We start from the raw sequence: 19054 nt of genomic DNA on the forward strand, positions 1-19054 counted from the left end.
TGTAGACAAGAATTCTATGCAGTAAGTTCTCTAAAGAACAAAAGGCACATGACTCTTTTAACATCTACACTTCCAGTGTATATATAAACATAAGATTTACCAATCTACAACCGACAATCTGAGTTAACTATATCTGACAGACAGGGGTTCTTTTAACTGATTAAAGAAGAAGCCTTCTGGTAGGCATCACTACGCACTGGTGATGAATCGCAGACATTGAACTGCCTCTGGGTGGGTTTTGAGATAGTTACAAAAAAATTCAGCAAAAGAAGTAGAACCTCAATAAAGATTAAAAAAATGGTGAAACCACTTGCCTAGAATTTAAAACTGGACTGGACAGTTTTGTACACATACACAGGTATGTGGGTTGATCCTAGCTGGAAAATAAGTCCCTACTGAGGCTAGCAGGATGGGGGAGAATGAGAAGGGTAAAAGTGAGAAGACCTTCCATGGGCTGAGATAATACAATTTGATACACGAAGGGGAACAAAAAAAACAAACCCGAGAGTGATGCAAAATCAGGCACTTGCCACCTCCCACCAGCCCAGCCACTCTCCAATTTTATTGCTGAGCATGATGTTATAGGGCACGGAGTACCCTTTGTGAACTGGAGTGAGCAGCCCAGGGCTGTACCCCCTCCAAACCTCTTTCTCACTCTCAGCCTACTTGCAAGAGATGGGGAGCAGAGTGAGAAATAAAGATGGTCTTGATTCTGTGCAAACACAGATCAACAACAGCTAGAACACTTGTATGTTATCAACCCTGTTTTGGTCACAATCCTAAAACACAGCACCATACAGGCTGTTTGGAAGAAAAATAACTCCCAGACAAATCCAGAATAATACAGAAGAAAAATATTTTCCCTCCCAGAAACAGTTTCTGCAGACATCATCTGTATGACAGCCCCTTGGGTTGTTAACAGCCTGAAAGCAGACCCTGAAGCTGGAAGAAGCTCATGATCATTAAATATCTCAAGACCATCTGCAAGACTTTGCACCAATTGTGTGAAAGTTAGCACTTCAGGTCAAGAGGCAAGAGCCATCTCTCAAGTGTGACAAGCCTGTATTCCTTCCATGTCAGAGAAAGTCATTTTATAAGATTATATGGCTGCAACCTGCTGAACAAGTTGTTTATCAAAGGCAGAAGGCACTTGTAAGCCTTCTTAGTAACCTGAGCCAGCAGATCACTGAGCCTCAGACACAGATCTTGCTACCTTCCACTGACAGCTCTGTGCATAGTTATCATTTTTGCTCCTGTCTAGCCCTTGAGTCTGGCAGGAAAAAAAAAAAGAGGTAAGAAGCTGTAAATTACAATTCATAAGAGTGACACATACATTTTTGAAGAGCCTGTGTAAAAAGCCACATCACTGGTAAGAGCAACTCAAAACAAAATACACAGGAATATGGTCTGACTGATCCACCATGTATCATCTGATAACAGCAGTAAACATTTATTTTAGAAGAATAAATGTTGTCTTCAGTAGCTCTTTATACTGGTAATTTGCAGCTGCTCTTTCATGATCTGATGGCCAATGTACATTACTTCACACCTTCTCTAGAAAATGGACTTTGAAAATGGCCACTACCAACTACTCTTTTTTTTTGGCTTTAGCTTTTTCACTTCCAAACTCAATGAGAAGCTATACACTACAAATCAGTTTGATATCTGCATTCTCACACATACTTTGGCATATAGATTAAAATACATTTTCTACTTCTCATATTAACACTGCAAAGATGAATAATCCCTTGTTTTGTATTCTACATCTAAAGTCAACGCTTCTGAAAGAATAAAGAAAAAATGTTTCCAAAACACTACAATATAGCCTTTACAGACCCGTGAAAAGCTGTGATATAGCAGAAAATAGTCTGCTATAAACATAAATGTTACAGCACTAGTATTCAACTAGCTGCTATTATGTAGTTATTAAAGTAATATTTCTACAGAAAGTTAGATGATTAATGAAAACACTTTTGACACAAAACACAGAATTTGCATTTCTAAGAGAAATTAAATACCTCTAAATGTTTATTGATTTTTGCTAGGTCTGCTGCTGTTTTTTCATCCTTGGTCTGTAGATTTTTGTCAGCTCCTAGCTCAAGCAACTTCAAAATTACACTTTTATGTCCATGCTGTGCCGCCCATATTAATGCCTGCAAAGAACAACTTTGTTTTACCAATTTTACATATGAAGCAAAACACAACAGTTTCAATCAATAAAACACAGCCCAATATGGAAACAAAGACAATTAATGCAAGAGGATCTCAAAGTAGTGCTAAAGGAGAAAATTCTGAGAAATATTTCTTAGAAAGCTGCACTGTGAAACAAACTACACTTGTGTATACAAGAGGGTACACACTTCTAAAATTTTTTATTATTAAATACAACACACAAAATAAATCACTTACTGTATATCCATTTTCATCTTGGGCATTTATGTGTGATCCATGAGCAACAAGAAAAGCAACAACCCGAGGATAGCCTTTTCTAGCTGCATACATCAGTGCAGTGATTTGTTTCCTGAAAGAAAAGGTGCCAGGTGAAATCAAGTATGTCAAAATGGAAAAAGGGAAAAAAAAAGTTGGAACACTTCTATTTTCATTAAAAAATATTTTTCAAATACAATGCCTAAGTGATGTGTTCTACATACAGAACAATTTCAGTCCAAAGTTTGGAAAAAATGTGTGGTTTCATTGAGGGCAAGATGTAAATCACAACTGAATACGTAAGAGAAAGAATATTAAAAACAACAACTATGTTCATAAATGCAAAACTCTCTCCAGTAGAATTAGCGTAAGCAAAATATCGGTATCTTTAAGACCCTGCAGTAGGGGACATTGTGTGTGTGTGCGTATGTGTGTGTGTGTGTGTGTGTGTGTGGAGATTGCTCTTACGCTGGAGTTTTTCAAAGCTCTCCTTGGGTCTCTTCCCAGGGTGGTATTTGCACCACTGCCTGCTTGATCTTTGCTCAGGTAATAGCCATTCTGTTTGGTTTTTCCCCCCTTGGCTCAGAGAAGCTGCAGGAGCACTATCTGAGCTACCTGGAGGGTGAATTCTGCAGCTGCCTGTCTGAAAATCCAGGGGGGCACCATGCTGGTAGAAGTGGAGCAGAGCCACCCTGCTCCAGCCCAAGCTGCTGTTGAGTGCATGGAGTTGGGAGAGGATGCACTGTGTAGCTCCAGCCCAGCTGTTTCACCTGCTGTGCCCACTCAGCAGTGCCTTGCCATGGGGAAGCTCTTTGTCTGCTGCTGGAACAGTTCTGTGAGGCTCCTGCCTTCCAGGGAGGGCTCTCACACCATCTTATCACTCTGTCCTACAAAGCCTGAAATTCTCTTGCCAGGCTTATTTCGGAAACGAAGAGTTTCCAACATTTTGGGTCTCTCTTTGTTGCAGTGGGGTATGAGGTCTAGCAGTTATTTACTTTTTTTCCTGTGCCTTTCAGCATTCTGTTTGTTAATAAACCACTGTTTTTTCTCTTTCATCTATTACTATTCATTTCTTATTGGTGGGAAGGGATTGTTGGAATACTTAAACAAGATGATTCATTCCAAAGAGCTCTCCTTTGAAGTGTCTCAAACCAAGAAATGATCTTATGCTTCTAGAGACCCTTACAAGATGAAGCCATTATGAAATACTGCTCAAAAGCTGCTGTCTGCAAACTATCTTTCCAGATGTCTGACACATTTTAGTGGAATAAGACTGCAGAACTAAGAAATAAAAAGGCAGTATTGGAGGAAAAATATTGTAGAGTTTCTGGTTGCTACTAAGTAATAAGATTTAAGGTAAAATATTTTACTACTGTTGTTTAATTAAAATCTATTGTATTTTAAAAAGCAATAGTTTTTAATGAAAAATATTATGTATTACTTGTAATGTATAGCTTCATGTCAAAAACCTGCTTTCTAAAGATTATTCTATTTTGCTAGGATATACCTGATGGGAGGACTGTGCTTCCCAATACTGGGTTTCTTAATAAGTTCATCAGCCACTAGAGGGATCCCCAAATTCATGTCTTAAAGCAACTGCCTTAAAATTTCTCCCTCCTTCCAGAGAATACTGCTAGAACTAAGGCTTTGCACATCTTTCTTTGGTTTCGATCATTCATACAAGGATAATGTTTTGTCTTATGCAAACACAGTTAAAATTGTACTGAATGTAATACAGTAACATTAAAAATTTGAAACAACCTTATGCTAGGGGAAAAAGGTCAATCACACAGAGATAAGCAAAATGAAAGGTAACCAGACCTTCAAGACATACAGTCAACAACACAAAGTAACTTGGTAATGAAGCAAAAAGACTTGCATCAGTCTAGAACAGAAAATAAGATTTTCTATTTCTTTCTATTTTCTATTTCTTATTTTCTAGAACTAGTCTCTAACTTAGTTCATCAACACTACAAAAGCAGAAGTTCTGGCTGTATGTGAGGAGACATTTCACCATGGAGCGCAGCCAATCAGTGGAACTGGCTGCTCAGAGAAATTTTTTACTCTCCAGTCTCATTGACCAGATGGCAACCTAGCCCAATTCTACAACAGAAATAGCTTTAAAGAAGTTGGACTAGAAACCTCCTGAAATCCCTTGACATGAATTACCCTATGGAGATTACTATAAAAATAGAGAAAGACTATAATCTCCATCTTCAACTTAATAACTGATATCCATATGTCTCACTATCTCTATAGGTCTCTATAGAGCTTTCTATACAGAAATCTGTATTTTAAAGAATGAGCAGAAGTTGACGATAACCTAATAATTTGTAGCAACAAAATGCAAACTTGTTTGCCCAAAATGGACACTCACTTCCATGCTTCTTTCTTTTCAGTGGTAGTTAGCATTGACTAACTTACCATGCCATCACCTTTGAAGTATTTACCATCTACATCTGACTGCAAAACCAGTCCAATCACACCTGATTTCATTTTCATTTCTCCCACTCTCAACCTTTTTTTTTTTCCAATTTTGATACTACATCACAACTATCTTCTGCTTTTTCAAAAGCAAAAAACTAAACAAAAGCCCTGAGGCTACAGAATAGTCTTTTCTCCAAAGAATCTGATGTAGTTACAGCTGTATAGTACTGCAGGCATGATACCTGAAATCAACCCAAAAACTCAATGACACTAAAGCCATTAAAAGAACTGCTCAATTTGCAGGTAAAACTCAATAAATACAACATTTAAAAGGCCCATCCATCAACATGACTGTGTAATTAGTACTGCAAGCATTCAATTTTAATGCTTGAGTTTTAATTTTGAAGGCTACAAGCTGTTTCAGGATAGAAATACATGCATTGCTGCACAAATTTGCACCTCTAGGTGCAGGGGGGTATCCTGAGCCACCCCATGAAAGCAGCATCCATTTAAATGTACGGCCACAGGAGGGAGACGAGCACTGGGGAAAACAAACCCTGTTCTCCTAACCCTGCAACAAACCCCCACAACCACAACAGCAAGCTTTAACACGGCAAATCCACTGTTTCCTGCTTAAGTTGAAGAGAAACTAAACGTATTGGTACATCTTAGTGTAATCGAAAAATGTTCATAGAGAGTGTAGTGATAATCATCTGGACAGATCTTAAGAATCCTTTCATAATTTTGAGGAACTGCTGCATTTCAGCAGTCTGGCTTGCAGGTGACCTTGTCCAAACACCCATTATGTCCTTTTGTATGGTACAATTTGCCACATGACATTTTTCCACACTGAATATGATACTCAAGTTATAGTCAGTAAATAAATAAAATCTTAAAAGGCATATAAGCAATTTATTAATTAAACACTATGTCTGCCTCTAGTTTTGCAGCACCTATATAAAAAGCAGGGTCTCATGCAAATGAAGAGAGATTTTTGTTTGTTTATCTTTATAGTCACAGAAAATTCTGAGTTGGAAGGGACCCACAAAGATTACAGAATCCAACTCCTGCCCCCAGACATGACAAGCCCAAGAATTACACCACCTGATTGAGAGCATTGTCCAAATGCTTCTTGAGCTCTGTCAAACTTGGTGCTTATGACCATTTTCCTAGGAGCCTGGTCCCATGCCCAACTACCCTCTGGCAGAAGAACCTTTTCCTAATATCCAATGTAAACATCCTCTAACACAGCTGCACACTCTAAGTCTCCCTGCTTTTACATGAAGACTGGAGAAAAAGACAAAAATGGAAGCTTTTTTAGTTTTTAGGGCTATCCCAACCTTTGTATGTGACACGTACACATAGATACAATCAGAAGTTCTTACCGGTTCACTTTACCTTGTGGAAAAAATGGGGTAAAATTTATATCACAAGACAACAAGCTGAACAGACCTACTCCCCTGAAGCTGTCTATCCCAGATAATCAAGAGCCATGACAGAACTGGTAATAAAGTTTTGCCTCCTAGATGGCAAGCATCTGACTCAAAAATGTATTGAACAGCTTTAAAGAAGTCACTAAACTGGATCTGTGGTGCAGAATTCACTGCTCTTGACAAATAAACATGCTTGTGTTTGGGATCACGATCTCAAGCAAGACAAACTTCACCTTCCTGGAAAATTTCGTAAGAGGAAGGAGAGGAGATGTCTCCTATTTACACACAGGTTTCTTTCCACTGGGGAGCCATCTACACAGAATTTCAGTATTTCAAGTTAGTGATCTTGACAAGTTTTAAGTAAAGCCTTGTAACTGAAAACGTCTTTATCAACTAGACCAGTGTACCAATAATACTAGAAAAAATACAGCAGGCAGAAAACAATTTAACCCAGAGTTTAGTCTCAAATCTTTTCTTATTGAGATCCCAAAGCAAAGAAATGATGCTGCAAGACATTATTTTAGTCTGTTGATCTGTAAACTGAACAATTCTTCAGATAAACAGGAAGCATCTTCAGAAGCTTCTGGAGCCAGCTTCCCCACTCCACTGCTGCACATTAAGCCTGGAACTGAGAAATTAAGTGGCAACAGTGTGTTCACAGTGACAGAAGATAATCTATTTGCCCATTTTCTGGCTTAGTGGGATTTAGTGATGAAGTGGGAAATCCTATATAATAAGTAATATTGGAAGAACATATTTTAGTATAACTTTAGGAAAGCACTGCAGGTTAAAAAGCACTACTTAAAAGATTTCCAAGCCTTACAAAGGGATAAAGTATATAATTTACATTTTGGAGCAAGAGGAAGGTGAATGACATGAGATAAGAAAAACAAATTTTTCAAGGTAGCACTCACTTAAATGAAGCATTCAGGCCATAGTACTTTGCAATGGCTATTCAGAGCAGGTCTTACAATGCCTTCATGTCTCACCTAGCCATTACTCTACTTGTTTGACTTTCAAAACACTTCAGCTAGCACTTATGTTTTGATACACTACATTCTCATCAACAATAGTGTTTTTACAGCCACCAATACTCAGTTTCTAATTTTCATTTATCAAAAATATTCTAAGTTACGCTACTGAATACTTTCGGCTCAGAACCATATCCCCTTGCAAAGAAACCATTTACCTACCCATTCCTAAACTCACCTCCTTTATTTGCATTCCAAAAATCACATGTCTTTCCCACTAGTCCTTTCCCACTCCACACACTTAATAAATTAGACCCATTCCCTCCAAGTTTCTGTGTATCACCTCCAGATGACATGAAATAAAAGAGCCTACTGGTTGCCCAGATGGAGCAAAAGAGAAAGGATAAACAATAAACCCTGCTTACATGAAGGTTAAGTATTCTGTTTTGCATTCACACACATTCCAGTGGCCAGTGGACAAAAGAGAAGCTTCCTACAATCATTCTGGTTCTTACATGCTGAGAAAACCATGAGACTAATGAGAACCTTAGTTCTTCCCCTGCTGTAAGCCAATCACACAGGAAGCACTTTCACAATAATCTCAACTCACTGATAGTTCTTGATCACTCCCACAGAACATCCTGCTTGCTCTAATGAAACAGGTGGAATGGGACTGCAGTGCCCCAGAGAGCGGCTGTTTGATCCCTTATTGTCACATAAGGCAGTTTATTGTGGTTTTTTCTCATTTCTGAGCACAGAGCACGAAGTCCATGAGAAACAGCACCTGTTGTCTGAGCAGACCCAATGATAGAGTGGCATGCACATATGTCAAATACTGGAAAAGCACAAAAGCAGCTCAAAGGTTTGAGACTACAAGGTCTGGGTTTTTCAAGTCTCTGCATTTATTTAGCACAAATATGACATTTCTGATTGTCACTTAATTTATCTTTTCATTTGAGAAAGACTACTACTACAGGACTGAAAAAGCCACAACCATATCTGCTGGATGCACGGATAGGTCATGTTAGCACAAGGTCTAAGGACACAAAAATGAAGTAAATAAATATTTGTATATAAAGATCAACCATGCAAAGTTTACCCTAAGTTTATAAATAAAATTTAAAAATTAGAATTCCTACCTCTTGTGTCAGCTTTCACACTCTCTTCCCCCAAAGTTTAGCCAAAGGCCTGTCCAAATGCAAACCTGCAGCACTGCACTCTTGCTTCCATTTCCAATACCCAAGACAAAGTTAATAATGCAAAGACTTCCCCTACTTTTTAAAGCAAGATGTTTACTCTAACACCCATGTATGTGACAACAACAATATGTCATTATTTCAGAGTATGTAGCTTTCTCTTCTCTCATGAAGAATTTCTAGTCTCTCTGGTAAGAATAAAAGAATGGCATTTACATTTGGTACCAGACATCAGTTGCACTTCAGGAGAACTCTGTTTCCTCCTTGTCTATCAGTACTTGCTCATAGCAAGGTTCAGGGCCTTGAGTAATTGAATTCTACTAAGGAAAACCAAAGGCCTTCAATTCTATTCTTTTTAGAGAGCTACCCAGTCTATATATCCCAGGTAATATGATGAAAGAGGTGTGGTGCAAAAAATGCTGTTAGATGAAAAACTAGTTGACCTAAGCAGTATTTTTTTTAGCAGACGTTAGACAGTTTATCCTGGGGTCAGTCCAGAATTTATTTCTTTTTTATGTAAAATGAAACATTTCATCAGACTGTAAAACTACAGACATCTCACAATGCACTGCTTCAAACTGCTGAGACACAAAGTTGTAATTGAAGAAGGACACTATTATTTGTTTCTAAAAGGAGCTTAACCTCTTTAATCCAAATTATTCCAGATTGCAGTGGAATAAATGTATTTTATTTACAGAATTTTGTTTTCCACAGGAAGCACTCTGTGAAAAGAATATAGCCAGATATCCACAAAAAAGTTCAAAAGTAGGATATGAACTTAAATAAAGAATTAATTTATTTGACTTCCATCCCTATGCAGAAGAAGTAATATGATTTAGGAAAGGCAGAGGACATATTTCTTGCCCTTATACTTCAGTCAAGTGAATAATTAAGATTAATTTTTATTTTTTTCAGCTGAAGAATATACTTAAAGTTTGATAAAGCTGATCACAGTCTTATTTACTCAGATTAACAACTGTACTAACAGGTGTAAGTATCTGGGTACTAATCTTTTCTTATACAAACAGCAGTGAAATTACAAGAAGTACATACACTTGATCTTCACCACCACCAACAGCTATGTCTATAAACATGTCTCTGTATAATAATATTAAATTCTGTACTGTATTCACAGATGTGAGGTTTTCAATACCTGCAAGCAAGGTTAGGGTCAGCATTCCTTGATAAAAGCAGTTCAACAGTGTTCAAGATGTTCTCCTCTGAAGCTTGTGCAGTACATGCTGCCATCAACACGGTGTATTTATCTGTTTGGAAATTTGCAGTTAGGGAATTACATATGTAAATACCATGCTAATCCAGAAGCTCCTTTAAAAGCTTTTATATTTGCTAGAGTTGCTACTGAGACTTTGATACTCTATGATATTTGGAAAAAGCTAACAATCTTGTTTTCCTGTCTGTAAAAATCACTAGAATGATCAGGTAAGAAAAAGGCACCTGAGGAGATACTCAGAAACGCGAGAGTGAATCACAGTAGTAAAGCATTTATTCCTACTGAAATTTAAAATATTTTGAAAGTGCCCCAAAGCTACAATTAGAGCTTAACTATAGATGCTTATTTCTCAAAATACATTCCACACCAGTAGAGTTACTCCCTGTTCCTCCCCTTCAGTAAATGGAAGTAACAGCTGCAATGGATAGCAAAAGGTACACGAAATGTATAATGAACACATAATGACACCAATTTTGGGGAGAACAGAGGCCCATACAAAAGACACTTGAAGCAAAAGAGCTTCATGATAGGTCTTAAGGAGGAAGAACTAAATTTATTAACTTACTATGGCCCAGTAGTGGCAGGAAAAGTATTACAAGTATTGGCTTAGATGTGGATTTAAAGAGCATCTACACAGTCCATAGGAATACCAGCATATTCACTTGTCCAGCTCTGACATCAGCTGGGTGTTACATACCACCTTGGCTCACAAATTAAAACTGTACAACTGCAGTTTGCACACAGAACACAGGAGACCTCCTTTCCCACGATTACCATGGTTTCCATCTGGGAAACACAGCACCTTAGTTAGCTGGCCCCAGTGTCAGTTAGAAGACTGCCATTTGAGTAACTGCCCATTTTGTTTATTGCACAAACTTGTTCACAAGTTCCAACATGCCTTCATCCATTTAAGAACTATAGTATTAGCTGCACCTATATTAGCTGCATATCCTATCAAGTGTTAGAACATATTTTCTAATTTTCTTTTAGAAATTTTAAGACTGTGTATAATTAACATCTTCATTCTTCAATGAGGTCAGATTTCATTATATTTAGACGTGAAAAGTTTGGTATGTACGTTACCCCCACTGTTCTTACCACCTCTTGTCCTCCACTTCTACAACTTAGTTCTACATTTAAATTCACTTGGTTTTTTAATATACCATCTGTTAATTTTCAATTGCCTCATGTAGAAATTAATTTATATGCTGACAAATTTTACTCAAAATGTTTAACCTGATTATCAACTACAACATGAATGGAAAGATGGCAGGACTTTATTTAAAGCACTGTTAGTCTGGGAATGGTATATGGGAGGGACCTGCAGTTGTATTTGTATTCATTATCTCAGGCAGTGATAAAGTGAAAAATTAATTTCTGTCAGCCTACCTATAGCTCATACACATGAGCAAGAGATGAAAGGGAAGAAACACCTTGGAATTCTTAGATTTCTCTTTTACAGAGAATAACTGCCAAAAGACTGCAAAAAATATAAGTTTATGTTCAGACTAGATGAAAACTCCAGTAATTCTGGTGAAATTATTCCTCAAGGAACCAACATTTTGAACCCACCACGCAGTGAATGATATATTAGTTCTTGCGGACTACCAAAAAGGGTAAAATTAAGTAACTAGTTATAGAGAATGACTGAAGAGTGACTCAAGGTGATTAACAGTACAGCTGTTTATTAGGATTGTAGGCATTAAAGGGTTATTATTATAGGATCACTTGTATGACTGCCTGCTGACGTAAAAAATAGCAGCAGGGCTGGCGAGATTCAGTACCCCTTAGGACAGCACAGATGTACTGAACATACATGACCTGACACAAATCAATGACTTACAAGATTGCTCCTGGCTGTACTTTGCTGCCCATATGCCCTAGCCTAGCTACAGTTCCCCTACACAGTCTAATAGGGAAACAAACCAAGAAACCTGATCCTAGCGAGGTGCCACTTTGGGCAGAGATAGGTTATCATACACATGAAAAAATGCCATGCATTTTGTTACCTGGCAGCCTAAACTACTGCCCGTAGTAGTTTCTGCCCCATTTATAGCTTTCTATAGCCATAAACAAGTAACAGGTACGAGCTGTATGCAGACACATAGAAGTTCTCTGAAAATGGCTACAAGGACAGTGATTAGAAGAAGGCATTATTGCTTTTGGTGCAGGCAATCTACTCTAATCTCATACTCTGATCAACTGCTAAGAGGTTAGAGAAAATTTTCAGAACCAGATTTGTACCATCTGCATTTCACTCTACTACTACTGCAACTACTGTCAAGTTACTGGAAAATATGATTACTGCTCTTATGTATTTGGCAGTACTGTGGGATAAATATTCCAGTGCAATGGAAGAGATTGAAAATAACCACAATTTAAGTACAAAAGGAGTTATTAATATGCCAGTAAAATTGACAGAGGAACTGATATTACTTAGCTTAGGAACTGATATTAGCTTAGAAGCTACACTGAACTCCTGCAGAAAAAGGTGATCTAGCAACACAATGAAGAACAGTTTTCTTAATAGAAAAATTGCACTCTAGTTTTAGAGAGGCCCACATTATTTTCCAATGAACTGGAAAGCTATTCATGTTGTTTGAGATGCTATCTGGTTTCTGCACATACATAGTTCATAACCAGATCAAACACAGCAAGTTTTACCTGTACAGCTTTATACTACAATTTTTGAGCATGTACTTCCAAATACTTTTTAAAAAAGTACTTGGGATTTGGGAGGTTGTGGGAGAAAGTGGAATTGAGAGAGAAAGAACAAGAAAACACAGCAACTGATTCTAGATCAACTCCAAGAACATAATGAACATAATTTTAACTTTAAGGAAGGAACTTTTCCTTCAAAACTGTGAAAGGTCAAGTGGGTCTCAGTTCTGCTGTGAACTTTTGATTTTTTGCCCAACACATATAAACAAGAGAATAAAGATAAGGACAATGTCTGATACTGGGCATTACCAGCCAGTATTCTTCATTTCCATCTTACCTATTTCAAAACATGCATTAGCACCTCTGTCCAGAAGAAGACGTACTACTGCAAAGTTAGCCACGCTGGCTGCGCACATTAGGGGAGTCCATCCAAACTGAAAGCTAGTTTCTATGTTGATACCTGTCAAAATTGAAGAAATTACAATCATCAAACTGCATCACTACAAACATGCTTTTTATAAAACTTACTCTCAGTATGTATCATTACTGTTTGTATTTAGTAAAAGGGAGAGAAATCTCTTATGACATTTTCTTTTTTATAATACATCTTTATTTAGAACACCAGAAAACAACTTTTAAAACTGACACCAATGTAGCCCAGTTCTCAACTCAAGGAGTTAAGTACCACAGAAAGACTACACTAAAAACCTCAAACATTTAGCTGCAAAAGTAATTTCATATAAGCATATACAATTTTTCTCTACCTCTGTGCAATAGTTTTCTTCAATCAAAATGAAAAAATTTGACTCTTCCCAAGGCCAGAAGACTGCTGTAGAAGCAAACTGCTTGTAAGACAAATAGGATCACAACATCTAGGGTTTCCTGCTTGACAACTCCTTTTATTCTCTGTCCTGCAAGCCAGAATGGCTAAAATGGCTGGAAGCATGCCTGTCAGATAGCCCAGCCCTCCAAAATGCACTGAGAACCAAGTACCAGACTGAGAGACTCATCTGACAACTTTCTATTAAACACCTGCATGCATTTTTCAATCCTTGAACAAACATTACCTCCTTTAGAAAAGCTTCCATCAGTTGGTTCTATATTATTCCTAGAGTGATCATGGATAATCAAAAACACATCTTTGAGAAAAAACACTCCCAAAAAAAACCCCCAAAACTATCCTAAGAAATTTGTGACAGTTAAGCTACATGCATACTTTTTCATGCAAAATGTGTACTTTCCCTGTCCTGGTACTACATCAAAGATGTGTTCAGTGTAGCAATATAAAGTCATTAAATCTGAGGGACTAACAGGTCACTGCTCTTGGATTGATTCTTTTCATTTCTTAAGATCACGGGGATTGCAGAACCAATAAAGAGGTAGCAATCCAATGGTAGAAAGCCACGTGTTGAAGCATTGTAACACCTGCAAGCCACAGAATTTACAATCAAATCTCCTCAGCAACCCACACATACTAGCTGCATACTAGCACACTGGCCTACCTGCAGTGTACAAAACTTTTCATTGAAGCCCACAGAAGTTCTACAAGGGGAGCCAGCAAATGTCCTTTAGCAGTCATATCAGAAACTTCCTTTTAAGTCACTTCAAGAATTTAGCAACTCTGATATTCAACAGCCCACTGAAGTAATACTAGTAAGAAAAAAATACCCCAAAACTGTCACCCTGTCAGTCTTTGCGTCTCTTTTCCTTGTGAGAAGAAAAGCAGTCCCATCTAGAACTTTTCACTTTAATACACATCAGAAGAACAGTAACGACCTACTTGGCAGTTATATATAGACCTATTAAAACACTTGAGAAGGCATTTTCCTCAATGCTTTCTGTCCCTGGATAGCAGCCAGTATCTGCTATGATGCTGGTGCTTTTTCCAAGTTCTAGAGGTGGAATGGTCTATTTGGCAATATGTTGTTTGTCCAGCATAGTCTCCTACCATCTTGGTAGTGACTGTCTTGAAGTACCACTCAGTGGTACTGATGGTCCCAATGCAAACAAGCTGTAATCCCAGAGGAAGACGAAGAAAGGACAACTGAAACAGGAACATGCGGCTTCTTGGCTGCTTGGTTATAGGAGCTGTTGACTGAACCAGAAATGTCTCGCCTCGATGACTACTCAAATAGGTTATTACTCTCATTACATGAGCAGTTATTGAAGTAAGCAGTGTTAGTTCAGTATTTAAAATGACCCTTGAGATTTTCTCAAGAGAACAGTGAAGCCCCAAAAACATTTTTTAGTGAAAAATCAAGCCAGATCCAACAGCCAGGGAGAAGAGAGGCTGCTGCACTCCAGAACTGCAGGTCCAACCCATATCAATGTCCCAGCAGGGGCACACACACACACCACTGGTCACAGTGATCAACACAGACAAACAGAGCACTCATATATAAAACACAGCAGCACCAGTACCAGCATGTCATCCATCCCCTCCTGCTGCTGGCATCACAAACACATGGCATTATTTGGACTCCCCCACCTGCCATTATCCATGGTCCTCTGTAGGTATGAGCAGAGGAACTTTTCAGTTACATGGGCCCACAAATTACAGCTAGGAGACAAACTAGATTCAACATTCTTCTTTACAATTTGAGTTACAGATAAATATCTTCCTGTTTGAGCAGCAAAGAGGATAAACACATTCTGGCCACAGACAAACTGTATAGTAGAAACCATGTAAAGAATTATGAATGATAGTGAAGCAAAGGAACAGCAAAGTAAGAAATTTTTTTTGTGATTATTACTGTTTCTCCCATAACCCTTTCAGATACTTTCTTGACTGTGGCTAATAATAGCTATAGTAGAAAGGCTGTTTTTAAAGAGAAAGATGTAACTCTGCTAAATAATTCCATGTTTGACACCAAAAATATGAGGTCTTTACTTCCATGCAGTTAAAGAACAGCTCTCAGTGCTGGAATCCATTCATTCAGACACCATTTACCTGAGAGGAAGTTCTAAAATACTGCTCTAAGACTTTTCTCTAGTAGAAGTATTGAGTCTGTCTGCACTTAGGTCTGTTCCCACACGATCCTAAAGCCGAGTCTGCTTTAAGAGCTGCTGATGTCTCCATCTGCTGGGCCAGCTATGGTGGTCACCTGATTCAGGGTTCAGAGTCCTAAACTAGCTGAAAAATTATTCTCACACACACTGGGCACCCTCCCATTCCTGTTGTTTAGTACTACTTATAATTCCCTGGACTGGCTCACAAAATTTGAGATGAGCTCCAGCATTCATTCAAAGATATATGTGGAACAAACTGCTGAAGGAAAACAGAGGATTTGACTGTAGTTATATCTTTAATCAGCCTAAACTGTCCTGAGTTGTAAGTTCTAATTCCATCTTAGGAAATGGAACACATGGCGTTAAGCTTTTTACTTCTAAAACAAACCAAAATGTCCAAATCATCTTGGAAGGTGCTACTTGCTTGCATTATTTTTTGTGACATGTACTTCAGAAACTTTTTCCTAAGTTGCCATTTAACAGAAGTGGTAAGGAAAAACATTGTGCTTTTCCATCTCCTAAAGAAGCTCTGTAAAACTGCTGCAGCACCAAAAATACTAAGGCAACATCTAACCAAGCCAGAAGACAACAGTCTCATTCTACCTGAAGAAATAGCTCCAACAAAAACCTTGAGTTTGGCTGACTGCTGGTAGTGAGCCTCCTACAAGCTCTTCTATACTAAAGGTATTGCTGGTGGCAAAGATTTAATCTGAGCACAGATCCCCAGAAGGACAGTGTCACCTTTTTTTCAGGAAGACCTCCATAATAGGCACTGTGTTCTACTACTTTGCAGAACAGTACTGGATGGGTCAGAATGTACTGCTGGCTCCATTTTAAGGAAATTATATATTCTTTTATATTACTGCCTTGTTTGTTTCAGGAAACTAGACTGCATGAATCCTAGGCCTGAACCTGTGCTCTTACAGAAACCTGCTATCATCTTCCAATAGCACAAACATGTCCACTGTGTAGCAGGCATCAGCACAGAAAGTGAACTACTGCTGTTTGACTGCAATACAACAATTTCAAATGGATGGTGTAGCAAAACAAATAAGCAATCTGAGGCACACACATCACTAGAACTCTACTCATAAATAAGAATATATTTTTTAAAAGCAAGACAGATGTATTTCATGCTTGTGCTGCACTTCTTGTGTTTCAGTCTGTGAAGCAGTTTTGCTTAATTTAAAAAGAAAACCATTCCCCCATTGTGGTGAGAAACAGTTGGCATCTAAAAGGGCAAATAATGTCATTGTTTCAAAATTCAGAAAAGACCATTGCTAACCAAGAAACTACTTTCTTCCCTAAGACAAATTTTCCTTAGAGAACAAGCTCTTGGTTACTATATTCTCCTTGCTTGCTGAAGCAGAACTTCCTGACAATTATCACTAGGCAGGTCAACTCAGCTATGCAGTTTCTGACTGCCCTGGATGCTTGAATAAGTGATCCAATCTTCCTAACACTGATTAACAAACACATTAAAGACAAATACTGAGTAACAGAACAGGGAAAAAGCTTTTCAGTGTTAAAACAGACTACTTTTTAGCGACAAATGCCACAAAAAGCCTGCTAGACCTTTCAGAATCACAAAATCTTTGTTCAGCTGATGTTGCCAGGACAGCAGTTACACATAGGGCACATACCAGACACTTACCAGTGCTGGGAAGGAGAGGAAAAAAAAAAAAAGAGGAAAAGGAATTTCCAAACTGGGGAAACATGAAAATAAAAAAGCCTAGCCTCCCCTTCTTACCCCATGCTGTACAACTTTCAAAATCAATGACCACCCACTGAATTTTCCCCTCAATTTAAACCATCTCTAATTCATTGTTTCTAATTGCTATTTGCATGTTAAAGATACATCTGAAAACAAAGAAACATGTTATTTCATTGTTCAAACATAGTTTTCTTAATTTTTAGGTCTCCTGACTGACAAAAGAGAAGGAATGTGCTGGAATACCGAATCTGAGTCACTGAAAAAGTAATTTAATCTTTCAAAATAATGTGTTGAGTGCATGTAGGAACATGTGAATGTTTCCAGTAAAGGATATAAAGTCTTTTTTTAAATGAGAATTGAAATTTTTGCTGAGTTCAATAAAAAATATTCAACTTTGTAACTGACTTTTCCTCACCCGAGTTTAAGAGCTCTTCAATTAATGACACATCACCACGAAACAGAGCCTTCTTTAATGCCTCATTCTTGTCTGCCTGCAACATTTGATCCAGCTGCTAGATAGACAAAGAAAAATTAAATCAAAATCTGGAGACTGTTTCAAGGCAAAAGCAATACAGCTTGGTTTCAGTATAAAAGCACTAATAATCTCTGACAGGACACAGCACAGAAGAAAAGGGGGGAAAGCATCATATAACTTTTGCTCTTTCATCTCCATAGATCTGGGTCTACTATAAAGCCTAAGTTTTAAAATCAATTTTTCTGAGAGGTCCCATTCTCTGAAAATGGAAATATCTTCTTTCTCAACAGACCTGCTATCTTCCCATGCTGCTCTCAATTTTACTTACCATAATTTGTTTTCAATTAAGATTCTTTGTCATCTTATGACACTAGAAAAAATTTGCAATGCATTTATGTACGGGGTTTTTTTGTACATTTAACATACTGTGAAGTACAACATTAAAAAATACAACTAACAGATATAAAAGTTTGAGTCAGGGGACTTCAGTGACCAAGTGGCTGGCCTAACAGCCAAGTCTACTGCTGTGAAGGGCTACAGTTCCTCAGTCATCCTAATTCTGTGGTGACAGAGACATTTGTAGTGCTGCATCATAAACATTCTGGCTGAAAAAAGGGTCAGTACCTAAAGACTAGTTAATACATCAGACAGTTACCTAATTTAAGTTGTTTTCAAAAGCATCATAGATTTGTTCTCTATTAAAGCTGCAGATGCAGCTGAAGATTGCTGCTGGAGCTATATCAAGTGTACAAAACATTTACATATGCTGGTAAGCAGAGGACTGATTATTCACCAGTTTCCTTAGAGACAGAAGTGGATATGAAATGAAGTTGTCTTTTATCATAAGTTTTTAACTCCCAATTTGTAACTTAGAAGTATTCAAATTTCACAGCACATTGTAGCCCATCTTTCTAATAACTTTTGTAGAGACTAACAAAAGCGTCTAGAGAACCATAGGTGAGAAACAGTCAACAGAACAATTTGGCCTTTTTTTTTTATTCTACTCAGGCAACAATTTTCAAACAACACACATCTTTGGATAGGAACATCTACCTAAAGGTCAAGGCCTCTTAAACACTGGCTATAACCTTTAGCCTAAGACTTCAAGAATTCAGTTATACTTCCATTTTTCAATTCTGGTCATGAGACAAACCCACGCTTAAAAACCCTCACAGATAGTGAGGGTTTCTCTCCTCTACCTCACAGTGATGGATACTTCACACCTGTTAGATGCAGTAAAACTACTGAAATCGTCAAGTTAGCCAGAAACAGTCTCAAGAAATTTAAGATATAAAACAGCCTTACAGGCCCCCAGTCACTTTCAAATTTACTCTCATACTGAAATATGATTAGGACTAGGGACTGCTATTTAAGGGGAGAAAGAGCTTTCAAATAAACATTAAGGGGTTTGGTAATAAGATAAACCCCTACAGCCCAGGTTTCATTTACTGGATTGAGGGTACACTGTACCCTGGTAGGAAACAGCCTGAGAGGAAGCACCAGCCGCACC

General features: G+C 37.9%; 1 protein-coding gene across 1 annotated transcript in view; it reads right to left on the minus strand.

The window, feature by feature from the left end:
- The window catches only part of ASZ1 (ankyrin repeat, SAM and basic leucine zipper domain containing 1), a 34093-nt gene extending 16518 nt beyond the window's left edge, over nt 1-17575 (minus strand). Inside the window, exons 1-5 of the mRNA XM_014306980.2 lie at nt 17485-17575; nt 12684-12806; nt 9608-9719; nt 2410-2521; nt 2019-2153 (exon numbers count right to left, since the gene is read on the minus strand). Coding sequence (XP_014162455.1) covers nt 2019-2153; nt 2410-2521; nt 9608-9719; nt 12684-12806; nt 17485-17569 — 567 coding nt within the window. The 5' untranslated portion in view covers nt 17570-17575. The remainder of the gene's footprint in view (nt 1-2018; nt 2154-2409; nt 2522-9607; nt 9720-12683; nt 12807-17484) is intronic.
- Between the last annotated feature and the right edge of the window lie 1479 nt (nt 17576-19054).

Source organism: Geospiza fortis, unplaced genomic scaffold (genome assembly GCF_000277835.1).
Source record: "Geospiza fortis unplaced genomic scaffold, GeoFor_1.0 scaffold195, whole genome shotgun sequence".
Taxonomy (NCBI): domain Eukaryota; kingdom Metazoa; phylum Chordata; class Aves; order Passeriformes; family Thraupidae; genus Geospiza; species Geospiza fortis.